The sequence below is a fragment of the Myotis nattereri genome, assembly GCF_964212035.1.
Source record: "Myotis nattereri genome assembly, chromosome: 7".
NCBI lineage: Eukaryota > Metazoa > Chordata > Mammalia > Chiroptera > Vespertilionidae > Myotis > Myotis nattereri.
The window spans coordinates 41215562-41242065 of NC_138082.1; the positions used below are offsets into that span (position 1 = coordinate 41215562).

At 40.8% G+C, this 26504-nt stretch overlaps 1 protein-coding gene across 1 annotated transcript in view; it reads left to right on the plus strand.

The window, feature by feature from the left end:
- The window catches only part of PDE11A (phosphodiesterase 11A), a gene marked incomplete at both ends in the record, with an annotated part of 286244 nt that overhangs the window by 199079 nt on the left and 60661 nt on the right, over positions 1-26504 (plus strand). Inside the window, 3 exons of the mRNA XM_081095861.1 lie at positions 8389-8535; positions 8792-8899; positions 20813-20922. Of these exons, the coding sequence (XP_080951987.1) occupies positions 8389-8535; positions 8792-8899; positions 20813-20922 (365 nt within the window). The remainder of the gene's footprint in view (positions 1-8388; positions 8536-8791; positions 8900-20812; positions 20923-26504) is intronic.

Here is a 26504-nt window from a genome sequence, read left to right on the forward strand (position 1 = left end):
ACGTGGTGTTGCTGCTGCCTGGCTCTGCTCCCCTGGTGGGTGTGGAACTTTCTGCTTTGGGACCCAGCACACCAGCAGGCAGGGCAGGAGCAGTTGGACTTTTGCCGAAACCATGAAGAGGGGACATTGAGCTTCAAGTTTCCTTTGATCCTCCAACACTGTAGTTCTCTACGTCTTCACAGGCCTCCAGGTTCCACTCCCCTTGCTGCCCCCTGTGCCTTAGGTGTCATGGTTCAGTACTAGTGTGCGCTTGTCCCTGTGAATTCTTCTCAGTGGCAATGTTTTTCATAAACCTGTGATTTCACACTACAGAAACAGGGAGTATGGTGTTCCTTAGTCTTTAGCTGTTTGTTAAAGTGCAGGACCAATCCAAACCCTGATCCATCACTAGGGGCTGATGCCCTAGCCTCACCTCTTGCTGGTGCAAAAATTCCCTCACCTTCTTTCTCTTTTCATCATTTTCTGTCCAGTTGTTGAAACAATTATTAAATTGCTATTTCATTCATTAAGGAATTACCCTCATTTTCTGTTCTGCTTTATGAGCCTTTCTTTCCACCCCATTGCATCAAAGGTATTTTCATTTTAGTAGGGAAGAAGTCTCTGACCATTATTGACGGAACTCTAATGGTGATATTTCAGGCAGTGAGGAAAGAGAGCTCACTTGGGATTGTAGATCTTCCCCCAGCCTGGCTCACCCATTCAGCCCATGTTGAGATGATGGTTGTTTGCCTTACTTTACCGGCACCTTGCCTGGGCAAGGGTGGTATCAGAGTCCAGGAGTGCTCTGCTGGCCGGTCTGAGCCTTCACCTCTGCCTGAGGTCTGCCTCTTCCCCCTCTGAGGACAAGCTATTCTTTCAGGATGGTCTCGGGAGGACTGAGATAATTCTGTGTTTGCTCTAATCAAAACACAGCTAATAACTGGGGCTTAGTCTGTAGTCACTTTCGAGTTTGGAGATTTCCTCAAATGGATTCATATAAGTAAGGACCAAAATATCGTCCCCTCAAATGGATCCAGGCTGCTCATTATGGAAATGGATTTACAGGCTAGTCCATTTGGACCTGAATCCCAAGCACTGTCCATGGTGTGCGCTTGTCCCTGTGAATTCTTGGTGCGCCAAGATTGTTTGTGTCATACAGGAATGGAGAGCCCTCAGGCATACAGCGCTTAGGAGTCAGGCTCTAGATTCAGCCTCCCCAGGTTCAAATTTACCTCTGCCAATCGCAACTGAACAAACTTGAACACGTTGCCTCCTCTGTAACATAGGATTAAAAATATTCCCTACCTCTTAGGGTCCTAGTGAAGACCAAATGAGTTAATAAGTATAGAAAGTGCAAGAACAGTGCTTGCATGTGGTAAGTGCTATAACAGTGCTGGCGAAACAAAGAACTTTACAGTTTCTTCCTCATCATCACAGCCCAGTCTCCTGTCATCATTAATCTGAGAATCCTAAAGTCCCCCACTTTGTTCAGAGGGTTGAGTGAGTGGGCTGGGTTGGCAACAAGTCAGTTCTCCTTTGAATTACTAGGGCTGGACCACTGCCGACTTTGTTGTTTCTTCCCCTTTTTTGAGCATACAAAACATAATATTCATGTGTCAAAGGGTCCAGGATTGTATTTTAACAGCCTCTTTGTAAAGCTACCTTTTCACTTTTAGAGGAGGCAGTTTTATGACTCACTTTGATAACCACTTACCTATTAAGACCCAAACAAAAAAGAAGAATGGTCAAAGGATACCAGGTATTCCCAGCCAGTTAAAGTCCTAATTCTGGAACATTATTCAAATTAGCTCCCAGACTCATAATTCTGTGTTTTCATTTATCGCTGCAATAAAGTAAATGGTTCTTTTATCCAAATGTTATTTCCTGGCTATTAATTCAGCAGTTATTTCGGATTGTAGCACTCCTCTTTGATTTAGGGATATGGTGCCTTATAAATATTTAAAAGTCGAAGACTGACACTTGGAGAAATTGACTCTGATTTGTTTTGTTAATATCCTATGGCTAGAGTAATTATAGGTTTGGAAGATACAATCCCACTGTCTGCTTATCAGGAGAGATAGTAGTCTTGTGTCTCCATAACAAGGGAATCTGGCAACAGAAGGCTTTCCCCGAATCTTTTACAGCCTAAACTTTCATGCACGCCTCCTCAGAACACACACTACTCTTTATTCTTCATAGTTTCCTCCAGAAACTGCTCTTGAATTTAGGAATGTGGATGCAAACTGTCCATACGTCTAAAAATAGCTGAAAATAGTCATTCCTGAAAGGCTTGGGACTTTCTCTGCATCTACAAGTGCCAGCGAGGGTTTACGACAGGGCTCAGGGTGATCTATAGACTGGTATGATTTAACTGTGGATCAATCAACCTATTAGGGAGAAAAAGACAAGGTCAATAAGGATGGGTCTAGTGAACCAGAGGTCATCTTACATTTTTCAACTTAATGTTCTTATTTCCTTTCCATTAACATTTCATAATGAAAAAATGCCTATATTCTTTAATTTTTAAGATAATTAAGTGAATTTAGTGCCTTTGCAGAGTAGAGGATTTATAATGGCAGAAGGGAACACACTATTAATTATCTACAAGACAGGGCCACCTGGGGAGACGCAATGCCGTCTCCATTGCTATTTCTGTTAGGCCTCCTTTGCCAGGCTCTTGGGAGACCAGCCACCTGTGTCTTTGGGGGCTGGGCTTTTACCGTCTGGGAAAATGGGTTTCCAGTTGTATTTGAGTTTGAATTTGAACAAATTAAAGCAAGCACAGATCATTCTAAGTCTATGGCTTTCACTGTACGCACAGCCTGGAAACCTGTGATGAAGACAGAAAGTCATTCCAGAGCTTTCCCGAGGGAAGGAAACGTGGCGCCTGCCTCTAAGATTGTCACAGCCCAAGAAGCGAGGTCAGGGTTGACGAGAGTGAACACGCAGGCTCAGAACAAGAGAAAGGTCTACACGATGCAGCCAGGCCCAGGCACAGAGAGGCAAAGGGACTACAGACAAAGGCTAGCTCACCAGAGTTCTCTAAGAGGGTTATTTAAGACATTCAAGAAAGATAATTTCCATGATTTTTAGGTAAAGATGGTAAACACACTAACTTTATTGTGTTCCGTAACCAACCGCATTAAAACAACAATAAAGGAATACTTTTTATTTTTATTTATTTATGTTTTAATCCTCACCCAAGGATATTTTTCCATTGATTTTTAGAGAGTGTGGAAGAGAGAGGGAAAGACAGAGATAAGTATCGATGTGAGAGAGCCACATCGATTAATTACCTCCTGCACTCGCCCTGACCAGGGCCAGGGCTGGGGAGAAGTCTGCAAATGAGGTACGTGCCCTTGACCAGAATCGAACCCGGACCCTTTGGAACTCAGGCCACACTCTATCCACTGAGCCAAACTGGCTAGGGCTGGGATACTTTTTAAGGCATAAATTCTCAAAAACAAAGGAATGGACAAGTGTTAAGTAACTTAGCAAAACCAAGAAAGAAAACATAAGCTAGCAATGGGAAAAGCTGAGAGGCAAGTAGATTTATATCACAGACTCTTGCCCCCAAGTAGCTCAGGAATTGGCTAATTTGGAAGAAAGGATAAAGGTGGGGCTATAAACAGATAAATAGAGAATCTAAGAGCAGTTTGATCTCTAGATCCTTTGTCTCATTCCTCCACGCCTTAAGACTGGAGGCTCATCCTCCAAAGAGGGTATAACAGCGGGCCCTCGGGTTAGGAGGACCCCAGTGCAAAACTTGAGGTGGGAGTGCAGGGGGTTGATGAAGAATTATTGACCAGTGCTGAGGCTCCTCCTGGACGCCCCTTCCCCACCAGGTCCAGCCGGAAGATGCTTCCCTGGGGAATCTGAATAGCTAAAGAGCAAAGTCCCAAAGATACCAACGTTTGGTGGCTTCCCCAAGTAAACAGTCGATCAGATTCCCCTACACAGAAGCCCCCGGAAGCTTTTAGAGCCGTGCTTAAACAGGAGCAGAAAACCAAAGATTACCACTCTGCCAGGGAAAGCCTCTAATGCCTTTACAGCCTCTGCCCCACAGATGAGTTGATACAAAAATGTGGTATATGCATACATGGTGTATTTATTCAGCCTTATATACAAAAGAATACTGTCACATGGTACAACTTGGGTGAACCTTGAACACATTATGCTGAGTGAAATAAAACAATCACAAAGAGCCAACTACTGCATGATTGCACTTATGTGAGGTATCTAAAGTAGTCAAAATCATAGAAACAGAAAAGTAGAATGAGGAGTTGTTCGTTGGATACAGAGTTTCAGTCATACAAGATGGAAAATTCTAGATATCTATCGTGCAAAAATGTGCAGATAGTTAACAATACTGCTCTGTACACTTAAACATTGTTAAAAGAATAAATTTATGTTCTGTGTTTTTACAATTAAAACAAAGTGAAGGGAGTAAAGTAACATATGAAGGGAGAAAAAAATGTCAATTAGAATTATCATTATCATCCTCAGAGAGGCAAGAGAAGATATTGATCCACGAAACAAAATTAGGATACTATTTTATTTTATTTTTTTTTTTTTATTTTTAAATATATTTTATTGATTTCTTACAGAGAGGAAGGGAGAGAGACAGAGAGTTAGAAACATCGATGAGAGAAACATCGACCAGCTGCCTCCTGCACACTCCCCACCGGGGATATGCCCACAACCCAGGTACATGCCCTTGACCGGAATCGAACCTGGGACCCTTCAGTCCGCAGGCCGACGCTCTATCCACTGAGCCAAACCGGTTTCAGCAGGATACTATTTTAAAAATATTTTTAAAAATTGATTTTGAGAGGGCGAGGAAGGGAGAGGGAGAGAGAGAGAAACATCAATGTGAGAGAGAAACATCAATCGACTGCCTCCTGAACGCCCCCAACTGGGGATTGAACCAGCAACCCTTCAGTGCACTGGACGACACCCAACCAGCTGAGCCACACCAGCCAGGAATAAGATGCTATTTTTAAACAATTAAAAAGAAGTATGTGGACAAGAAAAGATGAGCCAGGCCAAAGAGGAAATAAAACGAGGCCAAAGATCAAATAAAAGGAATTCCTGAAAAATAAGGGAGGAAGGATTTTTTTGATTCATCAAAGAGAGTATTTTACTTTGTTTTTCTTTTTTTTCTTTTTTTACTGGAATTAAAGGACTTGACTTTCCAGATTAAAGGGTTCAAAAGTACCTAGGAATGTAAATGAAAATAAACTCACACCTAGACGCATTTTCATGACATTTCAGAACTTTGGAGGCCAAAAAGAAGATCCTACAAAAATGGCCCAGGAGAGGGAGTCATTTTCAAAGGATTGAGACTCTGAACAAAAGTAACATCTAAAGCTGAAACAGCAGTGCCTTCCAAGTCCTAATTCCAAGAATTATTTCCAACCTAGAAATCTGTATCTAGACAAATTATCCATCAGTTGTGACAATAATATGAAAACAATCAGACATACACATTTTCCTACCACACACTTCCCCTTGGGAACCTGTTGGAAGATGCCTCACTGTAATGAGGAGAGACACAAGGAAGAGAGAAAGATGTCGGATACAGAAATAAAAGAGAGATGGAGATGCCCCTGGGAGTATGGTGGAGAAACACCCTGGGGCAAAAGCTAGGCATCAGACATAGAAGCCCCCCAGTAAAGGTTGCAGAAACTCTGAGGTATGAAGGAAGAAGAAAATGTCAAGTAGAATTATCATTAACACCAGCAGAGAAGTAAGATAAGATATTGTATCCATGAAACAAAATTAAGATGCTATCCAATTTTTTTTTCACATGAGACTTAGATAATTGTGGAGAATTTAGGGGGTTGAATTAATGGTAAGTATATAGAAAACTAAGCACAGATTTTAAAAGATAATTATTAACTCTGCAAAATACAAAATGCTGTCAAGGAAAGAAAAATAATCATAGTAAATTTAATGACTTAGCTATGACTGTCTTTTACATAGCTGTGATAATATAACCCTGAATATTTCTCTAAACAAAGTTATTGTATTATTACAGGGTGGTGCAAAAGTAGGTATACAGTTATTAGTATAGAAAATAATACAATAGTTAATAAATAAGAATACAAGACTAGACTCTGTGCTTTGTTTACTCACAACTGTAAACCTACTTTTGACCCACCCTGTATATTGGGAAGTAAGAAGGGTTAGTGTAGAAGATCACAGAGGTTACAGATAAAGTGTGAGACAGCTTCATTTTCAATGTTGGGAAGTTAATAAAAATGCTTCAAGCAAAATAATTAAAAATTTGGTGCTAGAGGAGCTCCACAAGTGTGTGTGTGGGAGTTGGGGTGGGGATGTGTCTAGCTTTGCAGACCTAATTAACTCTTAAATTATGTGTATGTATAACTTTGATTTTAAAATATTTTTAAAGTAAAAAACAAGTACTGAAGTGCTTAGCATAAGGCCAGGAACTTCAAATAAGGACATACACACAGAGATTATTTCTACCACTACCATGTTTGAATTTCACAAGCCTTACCTTTTTAATTCCAAGGAGCTAGATTCTACAAACATGTTAATATATTACAATGATTCACTGAAGGATAAGCTGATTCATTTTTTAATGAAAATAACCAATCTGCAGAATGTAACTTGTCTTGTAATTTATGTATTTGTTCATTTTTCTTTCATGTTGTGCTTGGATTTTAGCCTAGAGATGTAAATGCCTGTGGAGGAAGATGGAGGTGGGAAAAAAGGACTGATTATATGATTTCTGGGATGCTTAGAGTCACCAGATCTGGACTTGATTGCTCAGGCAAACTAGTCCCAGGGCATAAGTTATTCCCTGGGAATTTACACCCAGGGAATAGACTAGAAATATGGAAACAGAACGGCCCCTGATAATCTGAAAACACAGAAATTATTCCCTTACCAAGACTGGCCCCAAAAATATGGTAAACCCAATACAATCAGAAAGAAAATTATATATATATATATATATATATATATATATATATATTCCCAAATATTTTTTTCTCACCTTTAAATTTGTGTGGGACAATTGATTGTTTTGAAAACAATAAATACAGCTGGCTCTCTGTTTCCAGGGGTCTCACATCTGAGGATTAAACCAAGAGCAGATGGAAACTATTGGAACAAAAATGTTATGTTGTTGCTGACTTATACTATGTAGTTAGGCCTATGATGGTTTTGGGTTCTGTCCGAACTGAACATGTACAAAGTTTTTTCTTGTCATTATCCCCTAAACCAATGCTGCGACCCTTTAATACAGTCCCTCATGTTGTGGTGACCCCCAGCCATAAAATTATTTTCGTTGCTACTTCATAACTGTAATGTTGCTACTGCTATGAATCATAATGTAAATATCTGATATGAAGGATGTATTTTCATTGTTACAAATTGAACATAATTAAAACATAGTGATTAATCCCAAAAACAATATGTAATTATATATGTGTTTTCTGATGGTCTTAGGCGACCCCAGTGAAAGGGTCATTCGACCCCCAAAGGGGTCGCGACCCACAGGTTGAGAACCACTGCCCTAAACAATATAACAAGTATTTACATACCATTTGCATAGGTATTGTAAGTAACCTAGACATGCTTTAAAGTATATGGAGGATGTATGTAAGTTATATGCAAATACTATGCCATTTTATATAAGGGACTTGAGCATCCATGGACTTTGGTACCTATGGGGGTCCTGGAGCCAATTCTCCTTAGATACAAAGGGACAACTTCGTATAACCACTATTGTAATTATGTTAAATTATCAAATGGTTTAGAGATAATGAAGCTAAACAATCTTGCAAATGTATTCCCTCAATGAAGCATATGCCTATACTAACCCTACAAGGATTTGTTTTGTTAAGAAAACACATTTTGCACCAGAGATGTGCTTTCTGATCCTTTCCATCCTTATGAATATACACAACGCGTGTGACAAAGAGCACGCACACAGCTACAGGATTTAAGGATACAAAAAACAAGGCAGAGCAGTGTATCCCCACGTCCTTGTCCTGGCTAGCAGCAATTAAAATTCACAGCTGCTGGCTGCCCAGATGTTTCGTGCATTTACTGCTCTGTAATATGCATCAGAATATATTGTATGACTATGGTTTCAGTAAACTAGACAGCTTTGTATTCTAAATTCTGCAGACTAGATCCAGTGTGTATATTTTTTCTTCAGATTAGCTTCCTTTTACCCTCCCCCTTTCATCTGCTTGGGCCATTTGCAGTTCAGAAACAAAAGACATTTCCAGCTCAGAGTTTAGCTGCATCAGGGTGTAAGTGCAGGTCAGGTCTGATTTATGTGGCCCGTCAGATAAGCAGGAGAGGAGGGCGAGATGAGGGGTTTGGAAAAGCTGGTGAACTTGCCTTGACTTATGTCTTTTGCTTTCGTAGGCAGCCAACATCCCTTTGGTGTCAGAACTTGCCATCGATGACATCCATTTTGATGACTTTTCTCTCGACGTTGATGCCATGATCACGGCTGCTCTTCGGATGTTCATGGAGCTGGGGATGGTTCAGAAATTTAAAATCGACTATGAGGTAAGGTGTTCTGTCCTGGGTGATTCCAGAGTGCACTTGGGACACCATGGCAGCTACTCTGAGCCTCCAGTTTCCCAAATGCAAACTGGGGATGATAATACTTTCCCTGCATACTTCATAGGGTCACCAAAAAAATTACATGTGATATTTGTGAAGGGATCTGAATCGTCCAAGATGACTCCGAGGCATCGTTTTGGTACTGGTCCGCCAGACACACATACAACTGCCTGACACAACCTTTCCCTTCTCATTTCAGACACTGTGCCGGTGGCTTTTAACAGTGAGGAAAAATTATCGAATGGTTCTGTACCACAACTGGAGACACGCCTTCAACGTGTGCCAGCTGATGTTTGCGATGTTGACTGTAAGTGTGTTTAGTGACAGTGAGAGTCATCTGTCATTTGTGCGGGCCTCCAGGCCTTCTGCTTCACGTTTCCGTGTCTGGGACACATTGCCGTGTCATTTGTTTTACATGGAAGTTACCTACCTGGTTATGTGAGGGCGTGTTTCATGGCAGTGTCTGAGCTTTCACTGACATTTGAAGCAGGTGTTGTCTTGGAATGATGACTTGAGCCTCTTCAGAGTTTTATCTTAGGAAACTGGTTCTTTTTGCAAAAGAAATGCTTGAATTTACAAAGTAATCTTTTTTTTGCAAAGGATACGGGGATGAGAAACTGAACAAAGAGATTACTGGATAAGACTGGCTGGTGGAAAGCCAAAGTAGGGGTGTGTGAACATTACCCCCAGGGACACGGAAATCCTGAGAAGGCTGATCTAGGAGAATGGCCAGGGCGGCCAAGGGAAGCCCCGGGAGGGAGAGGGAGTGGATGTTCTCAGATGTAGGGGGGCACTAGGCTTGAAATCTCCGCTCCAGGGGCTGTAATCCAGTCATGGTGGGCAGTCTTTCTTTATGGAGAAAACTAGGGCAGCTTGCCAGAAGTAAGCCTTGGAATTTAATCTAAAAGCAAATGTTTGTGGCAAAGATTGAAACAAAATTCTCTATTCATCTCCATTTGCTGGCAAGAAATAAGGCTTGTTTTGGCCTGATTTTTCAACTTAGACTGTTAAGCTATCATCTAATAAAATGTTTCCTGGCTTAAATGTATTGATTTCTTTAGCCTCACTGTTATATATCATTCCTTTGTATGCATACACGTGTATATGTGTGTGTGAACATGTTTACTATATAAAATGAAAGGAGAACATGAGTTTTGGATTCACATAACAGAAATCTAAATACCTTACATCTCTGCACCCAGATTAAAACTTAAATCCAAAACAGGAAACGCCAAACGACATACATTTCCTTTCAGTCCGAATGAGCGAAGCGTATTCTGTTTCTTCATGAAATTCTCTGCCAATTCAAACTGTGCTCATCCTTTAAGGCATTGATGTAATGCCAGTTTTTCCACGAAGTCTTCCCTTTTCTCCCCAAGCAGCCGCCAACAATCACGTGCTTCTCTGAGCTAGGTCTGCCATGTGTTTTAAGTTACAGCCTCCTGTTCTCCTACAGCGCAGGCTTCTTGAGGCTGAAGAGATAATTTCTTGTTCTTCCAATAACTTTCACTTATTGGCTCAGCACCTTTTATTGAGATCCTCACCAGCACCTTGCACTCTGTCATGCATGTGGTAGGTGTTCAAGAAACGCATGTTGGATTGATGAACTCAAGCGTGCCGATAGCACAAGAAGATGGGACGAAAATGTCTTCACTTCTACCCTCAAGGGCTTGTTTTTGCATCCGCAACTGCGTAAGGAACAAGAAGACTAGCTTGGGAAAAGTGGACTGGCCCCATCTTCTGTAACTTACACCATGAAAAGCAGTCAGCCTGTCACGTGAGGAAGAAAGATGCTTTGAACTGTGAGCCTTAATTGCTCAAGTGCCAATATTGCTCAAAAAATAATAATAACCACTTTCATTTTGCTTTTTCATATCAGATCTCAGTGGACAAGGAATAATTTTCTGTGTGCAGAGTTCATATGTCTGGCACACAGAGGACATTCAATAAAGAAATTATTAACCTGTTCTTTTGGAGAACCTATGGATTTATAGCGAAATCTCAAAATAAGGAAGCAGGAACCTTTTCAACCAAGGGAAAGGAATGGCTGGCCATGACATTGTGAGTTAGAGATGGCAAAGGTAGAAGCAGACTTTCATGACAAGCCTTAAAGTAGTTGGGATGGGGAAGCTGGCAAGAGTGGCAGGATCAGGGTGGGCACTTAGGAGTAAAAGGAAATGCATGCCCAGTTGTCTTGAGTAAATGTTCCCATAAAGTGGACCATCTTGATCCTTTTCAAGAAGTTGAAGAAAGCAGAACTCTCAAACTACGTCACCACAATGGTGGTACTCACACTGCCAGAATATTTCAAGGGTATAGTTATTTTTGCAAGTCTGCTCAGCAACCTTGAGGAGTATCACTGTGTTTTTTTTGTTTGTTTTATTTTTTTAAAATATATATTTTATTGATTTTTTACAGAGAGAAAGGGAGAGGGATAGAGAGTTAGAAACATCGATGAGAGAGAAACATCGATCAGCTGCCTCTTGCACACCCTCTACTGGGGATGTGCCTGCAACCAAGGTACATGCCCTTGACCGGAACCAAACCCGGGACCCTTGAGTCCGCAGGCCGACACTCTATCCACTGAGCCAAACCGGTTAGGGCGAGGAGTATCACTGTTTGAGAAGATTTGGGTTTTGTTTTTGTATTAATGCTAGGCAAACTGAGAGAGCTTGCTATTCAAGTTCTCTTGTGGTGTGTCGGGGGATGGGTATTGCAAAATAAAAACATGACTTTGGAAAGAATATGTTGGTCAATGTTATTTTTTTTCTCCATGGAATTGAAAGGAGCAACCACATCTGTAAAAAATATTATTTTCTGCTAATTAAATTTTGCTGAACTTGACTAAGGGTTACAATAGGTTGAAAATGTCAGCGTTGGTATGTTCCTAACACAAGCAATATCTTCTCCATCTTGACCATGAACAATCTAGTTAGTTCATTAGAATTTTTTAACTAAGGAAATAATTATAGAATTACAAAATGTTACTTGATCACTGAAGAAAAAAAAAGTGAATTTAATTCATTCATCAATCCTAATTTCTGGAATATGACCTCAATCTATGGCAAAATGATAACCTACTTTTTCCCATGAAAGGACATTCCTGAAGAGTATTAGTGTCTTTCACTGGTTTTTTATCATAAGTGATTCTATTTACAGTCTAGTTGTATCTTGTTCTGTTTCCATGTGTTAAGATAGGGCCAAAATCTCTATTACTCTGGGAGGGAAATCCAACTACGGGATTCGGTCCGAGTCACAAAGCCAAGAAAACATGGCCTATGTGCGCTAAATTTTCCTCTAGATGGCGCTCCAAGGCAAAGTTTCCCAGCCAGTTGGCAGGAAAGTGGGGGAGGAGCGAGAGGTGGGGGGGAGGGGGGCGCCACACCTTACCGACCTTCCTTGAAAGTGTTTCTTAGAGAACAGGAGACACTGAGGCACATCCCACCCCACACTCTTTTTTTGTTTTAAAAGAGACAGCAACAAAGCCGGTATGTACAAAAGGGCCCCTCCCATAAGAAGAAATCTGCCTCCTTTCGTTCCGAGCTGTTAGCATGAATAATAAGGCATTCTCGCTGTGACCTTGCATCTATGGGTGTGTTTTTTAAGCCCATTGTCTCTGGCAATGGGAAAATTCATAGTTGTCTGTCACAGCTGAGCAAATTATGACACTATGTACGACAGCACAAGCAAATTATAAATATACATACCAGTTTCCTAACCTTTAACCCTAAAATCACTTCAAACACAGAGAATAAACTATTGACTGGGAGAATTGTGTTCTGCAAAAGTGTCCCACCTTATGTCTAGGTAACAAAGCAGTTTCGTTCGTTTAGAAATTTTAAAAAAAAAAAAAAGAACAAACTGCTTTGTGAGAGAGGCAATTTTATATAAAATGGTGGAAATTTAGTTCCCTGGAAACCTTGTTAATGACTTATTTATTCCATGCCTCTGGATTCCAGATTTTTGAAACAAAAGCTTCAACATTATTCTTTGCTTCTAAAGAGATATTTAAATAGCTGAAATTTTCCAAATATTTTTAATTCCTCGGATAAACAGAGTATATAATTTGTGATTAAGACAAGGAATAAAAACCTGCAGATGAAGAATAATTATACATATTCTCTTTATCTACAGAAGCTTGTAGAATAGATATTCCATCGAATACATGCGCAATGAAAGGTGACAGACACACTTCTTATATTCACAGTACAGACCAGATAAAGGAAACAGCCATGCTTTTGTTTGTACTCTGCAAAATAACAGGCATGTGGTGGAGCCAAGGTTGCAGAGACAGTTTTTGGTTTTATAAATGATGTACGAGCGTTGACAGACTTTCCAGAGTGGGGGGCGGGGAGAAGGTTTCCTTAAGAGTCAGTGTTCTTTACTATCCCATAAATGTAGTCATTAGCACTTTGGGCCGTGCCCTGCATCCTGGAGGGCTCAACAAAGATTCATTGAATGTGTGGACTTAGTTTGGGATAATATGATTCAAAGAACCATGTTGCTCAGTGTCCAGTTATTCCCCCCCAAAAAACTATAAAATGATGAACAACTATCACTGCTAGAAATCTTGTTCTTTCATCCTATCACACTGAGGTTCAGCTAGGGTTCATACAGAATATTATGATCTTGCAGAATTCACTGAATATGAAAAGAGTAGAGCACATGATCACATTAAAATTTATAGTGGTGCTAGCCGCGTGGCGCTGGTGGGGAATTGCAGTTAAACACTAATAATGACCAAGTATCACGGCAAACACACTGACACCCCCTGACATTTCCTGGGGGCTTCCTAAATCTTAAACGTGAAGGTAGCGTGTTTTGTTTAAGTCCTTATTTGTGTTGTCAACAAGGTTATTTTCACAGATAAGCCAAGCCGTTTTATTGATAATTCAAACTAGAGAGCAGAAGGGACGTTTAGGGAGAAAAATCCGCCCTGTTCGCCAGCTTGAGGAAAATGTGCTGTCTGCTGCCTGCCGTCTGCCGTGTTCAGGGAAGCCATTGATTTTCGAGATGGCAAATTTCTCCTGAAAGATCTCAAAAACACAATAGGAACTCTTTTCCCCAAGAAGAAGAGAACCAGTGGAATTTTAAACTAAAATATTTTTTATCAATAACCAGAATCCTAATTTCAACAGAAAAAATAATTACTTTTAGATGATAACATTGAAAAGTACAAAGAAAGCTACAAGTTTTGTTCTGTAACAGACTGTAATAAAGTAAAAAAAAAAAAAAACAACAGTCATATTTGTAATCATCAAACATCATTTTACATTGCATTTCCCTACTAATAATACAATAATAATACAATAAAACTTGTATGTTAGAAAAATCAATTCTTTAATCTTCCTGTAGGAAAGATTGATTTCCAGTATAACTTTCAGAATGGCCATTTTTTAATTTTAAAAAGGAGTGATTTTTAATGTTTTTGCAGAATATCAGCACAGGGCATTATAAATTAACTATGGAGCGAATCAATTTGAATACATTGTTTAAATTATACTTGAGACTCTTGCCTCTTAATCTTATAAGAAGGTTCCTATTTTTATTCTCTCAGGCCACATAATCAGAGTGCAATCAAGCACTCCATGCTTCTAGCTGACATTCCTTTATCCACATTCATTTTATAAAAAGAAAAAGGCAAAGCCACACATAATTAAGAACCTGGTGTGCTAATAACCAAACATACAGTTGGGCAGAAGGATAATCCAATCCATTTCCTCACACAGGAGAGTAACCTCCATAACTCACTTTAAGCGCTGCCATTCATGAGTTATGGGTCATTCCCTTTCTAGTGAAAATAAATTCTCCCGCACCGTCAGCCAGGTCTGAGTATTTTTCTTAGGACATGTAAATTGTAAAACCGTATGAACATAGCCATGCCCGGCGTTTGGGGAAAAGGCTAAGCTCTTACTCATGGACATGTGCTTGCAAGGAAATGTATGCGGTTTGGGGACTGGGGCTGCCTAGTTACAATATAGCATTTTTGATTAAAGTGAATTTATTCTTGAGATTTTTATGGTGTTGGTAAACTGCTTAATCTGTCACTTGTGTTTTATGACGCCAGCCGAATCCTCCAGGTCAGGGAGACTCGCAGCAGAGCCAGGGTCGTTTATCACAGCCTCCATTTCCACGGTTTATGACTCAGTAGAGGCACTTTCTTGGGGCTGAGACCTGGCACCTGAGGGTGTCCAGCTGGGAGCTTTAAAAAGTTTTAATTTTTTTAAGAGTCTCATGTTTAATTTTGGCTGAAGGATGGCTAGTAAAAATTTGGGGAAGGTTAGAAGAGGTCTCATATTCTTGAACTTCATCAACCTGGCCTCCAGTGGCACTGGGAGGGGCCTCTCTGCACCGTTAATGCTGACCACGTGATCTACTTCATTTTCTGTTCTCACCAACCACAGGTTAACTATCCAATTCACTAGTAATTTATCATAAAATATAAACTATATTTCTAAACATAAACAGAATATGCCATCTTTGTTCTCAAAAAATCATAAAGTACATATATTCTTAGTGTTTGAAAGTTAAGTCCTTAGATAATATGCATTTTCTTTGGTTTCCTTTTGAAGTACAGTAGGTGTGCTACATACATAGAGCTGTGTTTATTGTATTATCTAAATTGAAGTGGAAGCCTGTTATTTTACATCTTGTTAAGATATTTATCCTGAAATTTCCCTTATCCCATTTGTATATCTTTTTGCACATTTTATCAAAATATGAGGAGAGGTATATTAAATGATTTTTATTTAACCCCATCAGGACTTCTTGAGAATGAAATAAAGCATATTGATAGATGCCAGAGGTTTGCTTTGAAATAACTCCAGCAAACAAACAAACAAAACAATGCATGTGACAATATAGATGAAACAAGACTGGCTAACCATGGCTTCCTGTTGAAGTTAGGTAATGAATGCATGGAAGTTCATTATCAGATTCTATTTTGTATATGCTTTTGACTTTCCAAAATGAATAATTCTTTGAAAATTATTCTCACTAATAGGTTAAAAATTAAGTCATGGAAATGGTTAAAAAATAACTAAATAAATTGATTAAAATCAATCCAGTTTTTTTATTCATGCATCATTTACTCAACACATATAATTATACCAGACACACCATTAAGTTTTGCAGACTTGCCATTCTGAGACTTACATGGGCAAGCATTTGCAGTATGATTTGAGGTTGAGAGACAAGATATATCCAAAGTATAACTTAGGTTTTATGATTTCGTAGTGAGTGCCTTGAGAAGGTTCTGGTTATAAAACAGTATTTCAGTGTAGACTGTAGGGTCCTTCCAACTCTGAGCTTAATAAGGAAAGGACCATTGTAGACTTCCATCAATATTTAATAAAGACCAAATCAAGATTTGGCTACAGAAAGACAAGCAAATCTGACAAAACTATCCCGCTCCCGTGGATAATTCGACAAAATACAACTGCTCTGTATTGTATCGCATCCTCTGGTGAAGGAGACGTGTAAACATGGTGCTGGATGGTGCTCCCCTAATGGCTGGAAAGGTTCTGGTCTTTGGGCCAGAAAATGAGATGGCAGTACCTATTTTTTTAGCTCAGCAGATCTACGTATTGGCAGATAAACATTACTGTAAACACCATTCAGCCTAGATGCTGCAGTCTGTGCAGAGGGTTTTGTTCACAGGAGAGGACTGTGGTTGTGAACACCTGCTCTTGTCTCCCTTGTGCTTCCATCATCTCTGGTTGGCAAAGATAGGACCCTTTTTGAAAAGAAGATAGGCTATAGCATCAAGCAGCAGCAGTTTATTTGTAAGCACTCTTGGTAAGCAACTGAAATCTGCTTCCACCTTAAACTTGATCAAGTCCTCTGCCTAAAATCATTGCTTTGGAGCATATTGAATAGACTGATACCCACCAGCCTGCCCTAGGATTTGCATGTGGAGAGGTGGCCATTCCATCCTGAAGCCAATCAAATAGAATCCTAAAAAGAAGCACGCTGGGCCAGCGGTAAATGTCCGTGAAGCCCAAACATGTCTTAACAATGTCCTCGCCACTCTGATCCACTCACAACTGGGGTTGTGACTGAAGGCAGACTTCTCATAGGACTTTCACTGACAGACACCTCATGTGAAGGACGGTCTAGCAGAGCTAGGCCAGACATCAACACTGCAATTTGGGGCATTTGTTAGAAGACACCAGCACTTTATATGTGGCATTTACATGAAACCCTCAAAGAGCACTCTTTGGCTAAAGTAAATTTAATTTTAATAATATACCAAACAAAGGCCCTAGACAGTGACCCTGCAATATTGCACGTTAGGACTTAAGAAATACCAGAAATTAAATGGAAATGCTGTTTTCATCCCTAAGCTCACACTCCCAAGTTGAAGTTGTCTATAGATTGGTTGAGACATGATGACAGATTAGGGACATGGTGCACAGATTCGTCTAGAGGAGGCCCTTCCTTGAGAAACCATGTTCTTCAAACCCCTAGGAGTTGTCTGAGCTGTGCTCTTTTCTCTTCTGCAGAAGAAAGAAAAGGCCGAAGGGAGAAGACTCTACAAACACCTATGATGTGCCTTAGCAGGTTTTTCTCAGGGGTTAGAGCCCGAGGACTGAAGGGCCATGGGTTTGATTCCAGTCAAGGGAATGTACCTTGGTTGCAGGCTCGATCCCCAGCCCTGGTCAGGGCAAGTGCAGGAGGCAACCAATCGATGTGTCTCTCATATTTTTCAGGCCATGATATTCCTATTCTCTAGGGTGGTACAGGATCAGCTTTGAAATAGGGGCACTTTCTATCTGGTTCAAATTTTGTTGACCAAATGATAGGAAAATACTGGGTAACCTAGGGGACCCTGTGAAATGGTCTGTTTGGGTCCTTTGGAGCTTCAGTGGTTATATGCTATAGTGGCTGGGGGAAGGGTTATCCCAGCTCACGTTTTAGCCAAACAGAGGACTGTTGGAGGCCTTCTCAGAGGGTGCTCACAGACTTCTCTGGAGAGGGTGATGTGGGAATTAGGTCAATGTGCCTTGAATGTCTCTTTACCTCGGTATATTGTATTCACTGCTTTACATCTCTGATAATGGACCATGAGGGAATACAGGTGAGAAGACAGATTAAAATAAGTAATTATTAGACCAGGAGCAGAAAAGATATAATATTATTTGAAAAATAAAAGACTAAAATAGAGTCGAGCATAAAATAAATGCATTCACATTTCCTGCTGCCCCACCTTCATAAATTTTATATCTTTTTAATTTCTTGTAATTTTTCAATTACACTAGACATTCAATATTACATTAGTTTTAGGTGTACACCTACACATTTAGGCATTTATATAACTTACAAAGCGGTCCCCCAATAAGTCTGGTACCCATCTAGCACCGTACATATTTATCATAATATGATCGGCTGTATTCCCTCTGCTGAACTTTGCATCCCCGTGACTACTTTGTAACTTCCATTTTGTATTTCTTAATCCCTTCACCTTTTTCACCCAGCCCCCCAGCCCTTCTCCCATCTGGAAACCATCAGTTTGTTCCACGTAACTATGAGTTTGTTTCTGTTTTATTCGTTCATTTATTTTGTTTTATAGATTCCACTCTGTTCTCTTTTGAAAGTATACTGTCTCTAGCGGGCAGTTCACTTTTCTCCTCAGTGTAAGTGAAGGTCGGAAGGGATAAGACTGGAAAGAAGATGGATGAGGACGGGGGAGGAGCAAATGGACACTAAGTGTCAGGTGGACACTTTTTAGGCCTGACGACTCTCAGAAACCGTTTACCAGGCAGCTCTAAATCACAGTCAGGAGACAGGTGCTGCTTCAGTAACTCAGGTATCACGGTTGAGAGAGGCACATATGTTTTCTGTAATTGGGTGTGTGCTGTTTTTCAGGGTTTCTTTATTCTGAGGATCATCCAGAGGTGGGTTCCATGGTCTTCGAACACTACAACATCATAGAATACTTTCTAGGAAGAGGGTCCATGGCTCTCATCACATTCTCAAAGTATCCATGATACAAATAGTTTAAGAACTTCATGCTGGATTTTCAGGAAGGGACAAGGGTGGGAGGGAAGATGTTCTTCACAGAAAAACATTAGAGTAAAATATATTCCATCACATTATATAATGGGTGATAACCGATAGCTTAAAAATAATTTGGGATTTTGATATTGAGTCTATTAGATGACATTTAACTCAACTTTTCCTACATTTCTAGTCAAATGACCTTAGTTTAACATTATCCCATCCCCATTCTTACTGTTTTAATGCATCAGCTAGTTCTAATCAATAGCATTTTTAAAGGTGAAATATTTCTAAATTTCCGTGCCATTTCATTGTTTACAGTACCAGTTTCTATGTAGCTTCTTACCTTTGTGAGAAGTATCACGAACAATATTTCATACTTGGCAGACTCTCAGGTTTTACTTAGTATTAGGAAGATCCAAACCCAACTAAACTGACTTATAGTTTCAAGATGACAGACATGACAGATACAGATATTCGTGTCCAATTTTCCTTTCAAAAATCACCCCCAAATAACAGGGAGAAGAAACAAACATAAATTCCACTTGTCATGGAACCTTATAGATGAAGGTAGAAAATTGAGGGAGGGTGGTTCATAGCTTAGCAGAGAAGAGGAAAGTCCAACCCAGGTGCCTTCAAGGTGAGTGGGTAGCGGAAGGGGTACACATGAGAAGCAACAGCCCCCAGCGCTATCAGAGCTCAGGAACTGGAGGTACCAGATACCACAGAAATGGGATGTAAGGGCAATGACAGCTCTGCATCCCCAAGTCCCCATCCCCTCTGCATGTAGTCAGAGGGCTCCTCTTCCCTCACCTATTCAGGAAACCAGAGTATTTGCTGGAGAAACTAAACCCCAAATGTGGGGACACCAGCAACAGAAAAGTTAGGGTGAGGTACACCCTGAAAATAAGAGAATTAAGTGAAAGTCTATATCCTCAGAGGTGAGAAGCTACCTTCTCTTTTCTCAGAATGCCAAACCTGTGTTTATGCCATTTCCAAACAAGAGATGGAAAAGTCCAGAGGAAATCAACTTAGATATGGGCACATGGGGATCTCAGCCAAAAGCCAGCTGTCATCTGCTCACCCCCTGATAGGGGCTCAGCAATCTGCAGGCCTCCCTCCTCACACACTGGTGTGTGGTGAACTTTGATTTACTCGTGTGTGTGAACTACCAGGCATGTGAGGAAACCACTAAACAGAGAAATAGAGCTCAGAGGAAATAGGCAATCAGGGAGCAGAGAGGATTTCAGAGAAATAATTAATATCCTCAAAAAAGTAAAAGATGATAATGCATCCATGAGAGAAGAATAGAATGCTATTAGAATAGGAACAGAGACCAAAAAAATGCTTCTAGATGAAAAATATTATTACTCATAGGAAGTAAGAGAGAAAAAGTCAATATGGGCAATGGGGGAAAAAAAGACAAAACAAAGAAATCAATACAAGAAGTCCAATGTCCAACCAGCTGGAGTTCCAGTCAAACAGGACAGAAAACAATAGTGAAGAGAAAATTATAAACAAGAATATTGTTCTGAAGAGATCACACCACACCTATGCATTACACAAGCAAGCTGCAGAGGTTAATAAAGAATTCCAGCAATACTCCAGCTGATCCTCAGTCTGGTTGCCTAATCAAGACATGCACTGCCTTGCTATTTGTATGAATTTAATCTGCCCGCCACGCTAATATGAATGAAGGCACTTACAGAATAACATATAGAATATCATCATGTAACCATTTCCGTACTTCTAAGCTGCTTCTTTTAATATTAAGGGGTGGGAGTGTTTTCTTTTGCAGGTTTTCATTTGAGTGGCTTCTGGTGGATATAACATTCAGTTCTAAATTCACAGACCCCTCTCCCCTACCACTAGATGCTCATCATTGAAATGTAGACTCACAGAACACATTTTGCTCTGGGCCTTTGTCAAACCGTCACTGTATCTGGATAGTGCAGCCTCTTCTCTAAAAGGGGAACACAATGGTCTGAGCTTAGTTCTGGCAGGCCAGCATGGGACAACCTGACAGGGAGCTAATCCATCACTGTGGGATCAAGGCTGTGCAAGTGGCCACCCAACTCACTACCATCTAAGGGGGTGGCAGTTAATCATTTCCTTAACTGATGTGGGTATGAAAACAGAGCTGATTGTTTGCTGGGCAGACGAACCTTATCCATCCTCCCTGCCCTGGGCAGTGACTGTTGCCATTTTCTCTTTTTCCCAGACCGCCGGGTTTCAAGAGATTCTGACCGAGGTGGAAATTCTCGCGGTGATTGTGGGATGCCTGTGTCATGACCTCGACCACCGGGGAACCAACAATGCCTTCCAAGCTAAGTAAGTGTTCTAATTGTTGTTATTTTAATGCATTTGCCTTTCTGTTCAGAGCCAAAGGTGACCAGTGCTAAAGAGTAAAGCATTAATTTCTGGTATCCAAGGCCAAGGCCACGCAGACTTGGGCTCGTGTGCCAAGGGGCCCATCCATCTTTATAATTCCCTATTCTTCTTTTAATTGCAAATTTGCCCTCCATGTCATGCTTGTTGATTTGGTCTGTCTCCCTTGAGCTCAGCCAGATAACAAAGCACAGATTTTAAAGGGCCTATTTTTCCCCCCAGAATATTTGTTTTCATGGCATTTGTAAGCCTATTGGACTTGCTACTCTAAAATCTGATTTTGAGACTATTAAAAGGAAATTGGGCTTAAGAAAGTTTAAATTTTATGAGGCCAAATATCTCTTCCTTCCCCAGTAGAACCTCTGCCAGGTGTTTTTTTTATGTTGGATAGCATATAAACTGCAGGGAAGAAAAGCAACGCCAGAGGAATAAGGCCTCTGCTCCCCCCACAGGAAGGTGGGAAACAAAGAGATTGCATCAGTACTGGGGATGTGAAGGCACATAATGTGCACAGGACAGAATAATCTGTCCTTACGCAGCTTGGACTGGTCAAGATAGCCGTGGCTTTGTGGCTCACACAGTAGCCAAGACCATAGAATACGGGCGCTAGAAATAAGACCCAAACCCAGATCTTCTGAGCCATATATTGAGGGTCCAGTTTTAATGTTCTTACTGCCTGTCTGCAGACAAAATGATATGTGAGTTCAGAAGCTGGAGGAAAAAGTTTGGGGATGGAGATCTCAAGAAAGGCTTCAACGAAGTGGTATAATTAACTTTCAGATGACCGATTTCAAAGCCCCCTCGCAGGTGTACCCTCATAATCTGAAACATCGACAGACCACATCCCTTTCTGTTCCCCAAAATGCTTACCTATTGATACCTTGGAGTCCTGGCCACTTACATTTGCTCCTGATCTAGCAAATGAATTTTGACTGTGTGCCCTTCTCTATCCATCCTGGGTCATATAGTCCATCACTTCAACCCTGCCTTCTCAATATCCTACAGTTTCTTGACACTCTTAACTTTCTGTGACATCCACTCTGCAACAACTCAGCCCCAGTTCAATCTAGCAATTCAATTTCATGTGACTCTGTCTAAGCTTTTAAAGGCTTTAGTAGAAAATGTCATAGTTGTGAGAGTTTGAGATACACCAAATATACTCTCCCAACTGGTGGCATCACTAGATGCTCAGTATTCCCTAGATTCTGTGTCTTCCATTGCTCTTAGCAGTTCCAGAAGTTCTATATACTAAACACTCTCCCTTCCAAACCGCCTCCTGTCGACCACCTCCCCCGCTCTCCTCAGCAGATCACCTTGCCTCCTCTTTCACCAAGAAAATTGAGGCCATCAATCGAGAACTCCCTCAATTTCCTCCCCTGCCATGTACAAACTTATCTGTCTGGCCCCATCCTTTCCTCCTGACCTCCTATCTCAGTGAAAATGCTGTCCTTCCTCTTGTCTGACGCTAATCCCTCCACCTCGGCTTTGGATCCCTTCCTTGCTCCCTCCTCTGAGACCTTGCTCCATTAATCTTCCTCTCTCTGCCCTGTATCTCCCTTCCCCTTCCTACTAGCTCTCAGCATCCTATTAATATAAACAATCCACTCCCCTTCTTGAAAAAGTCCACCTCAATCCATGCTTCTCCCTTTAGCTTCTGCTCTATTTCTCTTCCTTTCCAGTCAGTCTTCTTGGAGAGTTCATGGTCTTCACTTCCCCACTGCCTGCCCTCCCACAGGGCAACCAGTTTCACCTCACAAGGGGAACTGCCCCCAGTAATGCCATCAATGGCTCCTTTTTCCAGAGCTGCTGGACATTCTTATTGTCCTTCTTTCTTGACCCTTCTTGCCATAAGACCCATTTTCTGTTCCCTCCTTCCTAGAACTCTCTCTTCCCTTGCCTCCAAGACAAAGGATTTCACCTACCTTTCTAGCCTTTCTTCTCAGTGTGCTTCAAGGCCTGTGTCCTCCTGTCCCAGCCAGCACTCTTGATGTCCTCTCCTGTTTCTCTCCTGCTCTACATGATCCTTCATGCAGGTCTTCACCCATCTGCTGATCAGTCCCAAACCCAGACCTTGGATCCATAATTCTCTTATTCTCTCCAGACACTGATTCCAACCACTTGAGGGGCACCTCCTATTGAAATCTCACAGTCACCTCAATCTCAGTCTTTCTGATTATACTAGTTTCTTTCTCTCTGTCTCAGTGAATAGCACCACGAGAAATCCACAAGCCATCCAGATTCCCTGCTTAGTATCCCTAAAGTCAACATCTTTGTGTTTTAAGTCACCACTGCTTCTCTGCCTCCCCTGAGTTGCTACAACCAGCCCAACTCTCTCCTCCAGGCTTCTTGCCTTGGCACTCCAGAATAACCTTTGTAATTCTCAAAGCTCAGCCCACTCTCCTGCTTAAAAGCCATTCACCAGCCTCCTTGGCTTCAGGATAGTGTTCAAATTCCTTAGTTTAGCCCTTTAAGGCCCTTTTCAATCAGGCTCCTGCCCATTTCTCTAGCCTAGCACTCACTCCTTCCACCCCACCTGCACCCACACATCTCTGCTCCAGACCCAAGGGGCTATTTGAAATGCTCAAAAGGGTCAAGCTAGTTCACTTCCCCCTGCTACCCAGTATTCCTGCCTGGAAGGCTCATCTTCTCCTTTCCCCTGCAAACACTACCCAGGGTTCTATTCCTGCTGCAACTTCCCCTTTTCAACTTTCTGTGCCCATATAATGCCCAAGTTGTGCTTTTTTTTCAAAGTGTGCCTCTCACTCTATTTTAATTGATGATTAACAGGCATGTCTCCCCTTCTCCTTGAATTCTCATGATGTAAAACAAATACCAGGAGCATAATAAACATATAATGAATGTTTGCTGCATGAATGAAGAATGAATGATGGATGCATGGATGGGTAAGATTTTAACTATCTTACTATAGCTTTCAATAAAGTTTTCTGACTTTTAAATAAGTATAACTTTTTAAAGTTTATTATAAACACAGTTTTTATGGTCATAGGTTTGATGTTATCTTCACTTCCTCAATCCCTAGAGTCTACTGAAGTGTCAACTGGATATACTTTCATCACATAGTGCTTACAATTCCTTATGTTTCAATTCCTGTATCTGCATTTCATTATATTTTTAGGATGTCTTTCTCTCTTAGGCAATGACATCACTGTATCTTCCTCTTGCATCCCTTTTCTAGTCCCCTACCATTCTGCCACTTCTGCATACAGAAAAGGCATGTGTGTTAGAATTGTCTCTATAAAACAAGAGTGAGCACCCTGTGGGCTCTTTTAAGAGTCAAGTGTACAATACTGTACCCAGATACCACTGGCCGTCTCCTCCCCTTGCAGAGCCTGTCTATCACACTGAGAGGCAGACCTTCATAATAGTTGACCTCTCAGCTCTTTGGATCAAGAGCACACCCCTAATTAAAACCCACTTAATCATAGTTTATCTCTTAGGAATTGCCCAGTTATTGTTGACATCCAGCCTGCAGACCTGGGAACTGAGGCTGCCATTTTGGGAGAGCCACAATGACCCCATGTCAAGCAGATAAGAGAAGTGTGCAGAGAGAAGGAAAGAAACTAGATATTCAGAGAGACGCAGAAATAAGAAATTGTATAACTCTAGAGAAACAGAGAAAGAGCAGACTTGATTTCTGGCTTTACACATCTCCACTCCTATTTCCAGGAGACCCAGCCATACTCGTGATAATTAGGCTCCCTCAGAGTTCCTGGTATCATTTAATTAAACATTTTTTAGGGAAGCTGGTTCTGGTTTAGTTCTGTTCTTTGCAACTAACAGTACCTGAGACAGTGAAAAGAACTACAGTTTACTTGTTGTTGACTCTCTCAAGTGCTCTCCCACATCCCCGATAGGGTAGGTATTTTTGTCTCCACTTTATGGGAGGAACTGAGCCTGAGGAAAGTTAAGTAACTTGGCCATATTCATGCGGTAGAGTGGTGTTTAGACCTGGACTATCTGATTTCAAAAGCCATTCTTTAACCACCACATCCTACTCCCTCATGACTCAGTGATATTTATTTTGGGACTTTGGGCTTCTAGCTTCTTGGCTAACTTGCCATATATACGTGAGCTCTGGAAAATTTAAATATATCTGACACCCAGAAAATTAAGACATGGAGCTATAAAAGTCGTAGAACTGAACTAGACCTTGGTAGTCATATTTTTAAACACCTTCATTTATAAAAATGGAAATAGACATACCCAGATCTTAGGTTACTTGTGAAAGATTAAACAGTTTTCAAAAATATTAGATAGGTATTAAGTTGCTGGTACTAGAACTCAATTTTATTTTTTAATTTATTTTTGCATCTTCATATCATATTATCAAATCTGCCTCTTCCGAGATGATCTGATGTGTTTTCTCAAGATGATTAGGAGATGAGATATCCATCAGCCCTGCCCCTATCATATGGAGTCACTTTTGAACTTGGGACACCGAATGCCACCACCACCCAACCTCAGTTAACATTTCCCTTGACAATGGATGCTGTGACCAAGACCACTAGGCCAGACGGGACAGTAGAGGAGCGCCGGACTGTGGTGGACAGTGAGGGCCGAACAGAAACCACAGTAACCCATCAAGAAGCAGATGACAATCCTCGAGATGATCCAGAATCACCAACAGTTCCAGCCCTGGATGATGCCTTTTCCATCCTGGATTTATTCCTAGGTCATTGGTCCCGGTCTCGGTCCCAGTAGCCTTGTTAACCCTCAGAGGCCTTCATGTTCTTCCCACCTCCCACCCTTTTCTCACCGTCAATGGGCTTAGCTTCTTCTCCTGTCACCTCAGGGCCTTGGTCTGTGGAACAGTGAATTGGGGGCATGTCAGTATGTCATTCATGCAAACTGACCAATAAAACCCTTATTTACGCTAAAAAAAAAAAATTACCTTTTACAACACAGTGAAGGAACTATCTTTTTATTGATTAGAATAAGATTTATTCACTATGCGTGTGCCATTGTTTAGAAAATCCCTAGGACGAAATCTACATCCTCATTTCCTTCTTTGTTCCCCAATAATTGAGTGCTTTGTATGTGTAAGGCACTGTCTAAGCATTGTTAGAGAAATAAAGAAGTCTAACCAACAGTCCCTTCCCTTAAAGTATTCACAGTCAAATTTCAACCTTTCAAGTGATTTGGAAATATAATTTAAATGCACCAATTATTATGTAAAATAAAGTATATGCTACCTTTTTTTCCATATATAAGGCTGTAAAAAAACAGGAGACATTTAGCAAGGGACACATTACTATATAAAATGCAAAATGCCTCTACAATAAAAAGTTGGTTATAGCAGAGTATAATTTATTCTCTTAGCCTTTCTGATAAGTGAACCTTTGCATTTTCATATTTTATTCTTAATTTTTAAGTATTAAAATACGTGCCATGAATGATCAATAGGTAGAGAGGGCAACGATACCACAGTGCTTTGAAATTGCTCTGTTAACACCTCTCTCCTGTTTTCTCCAGGGACAGCGTTTCCCACTCATCCCCCTCTCTAT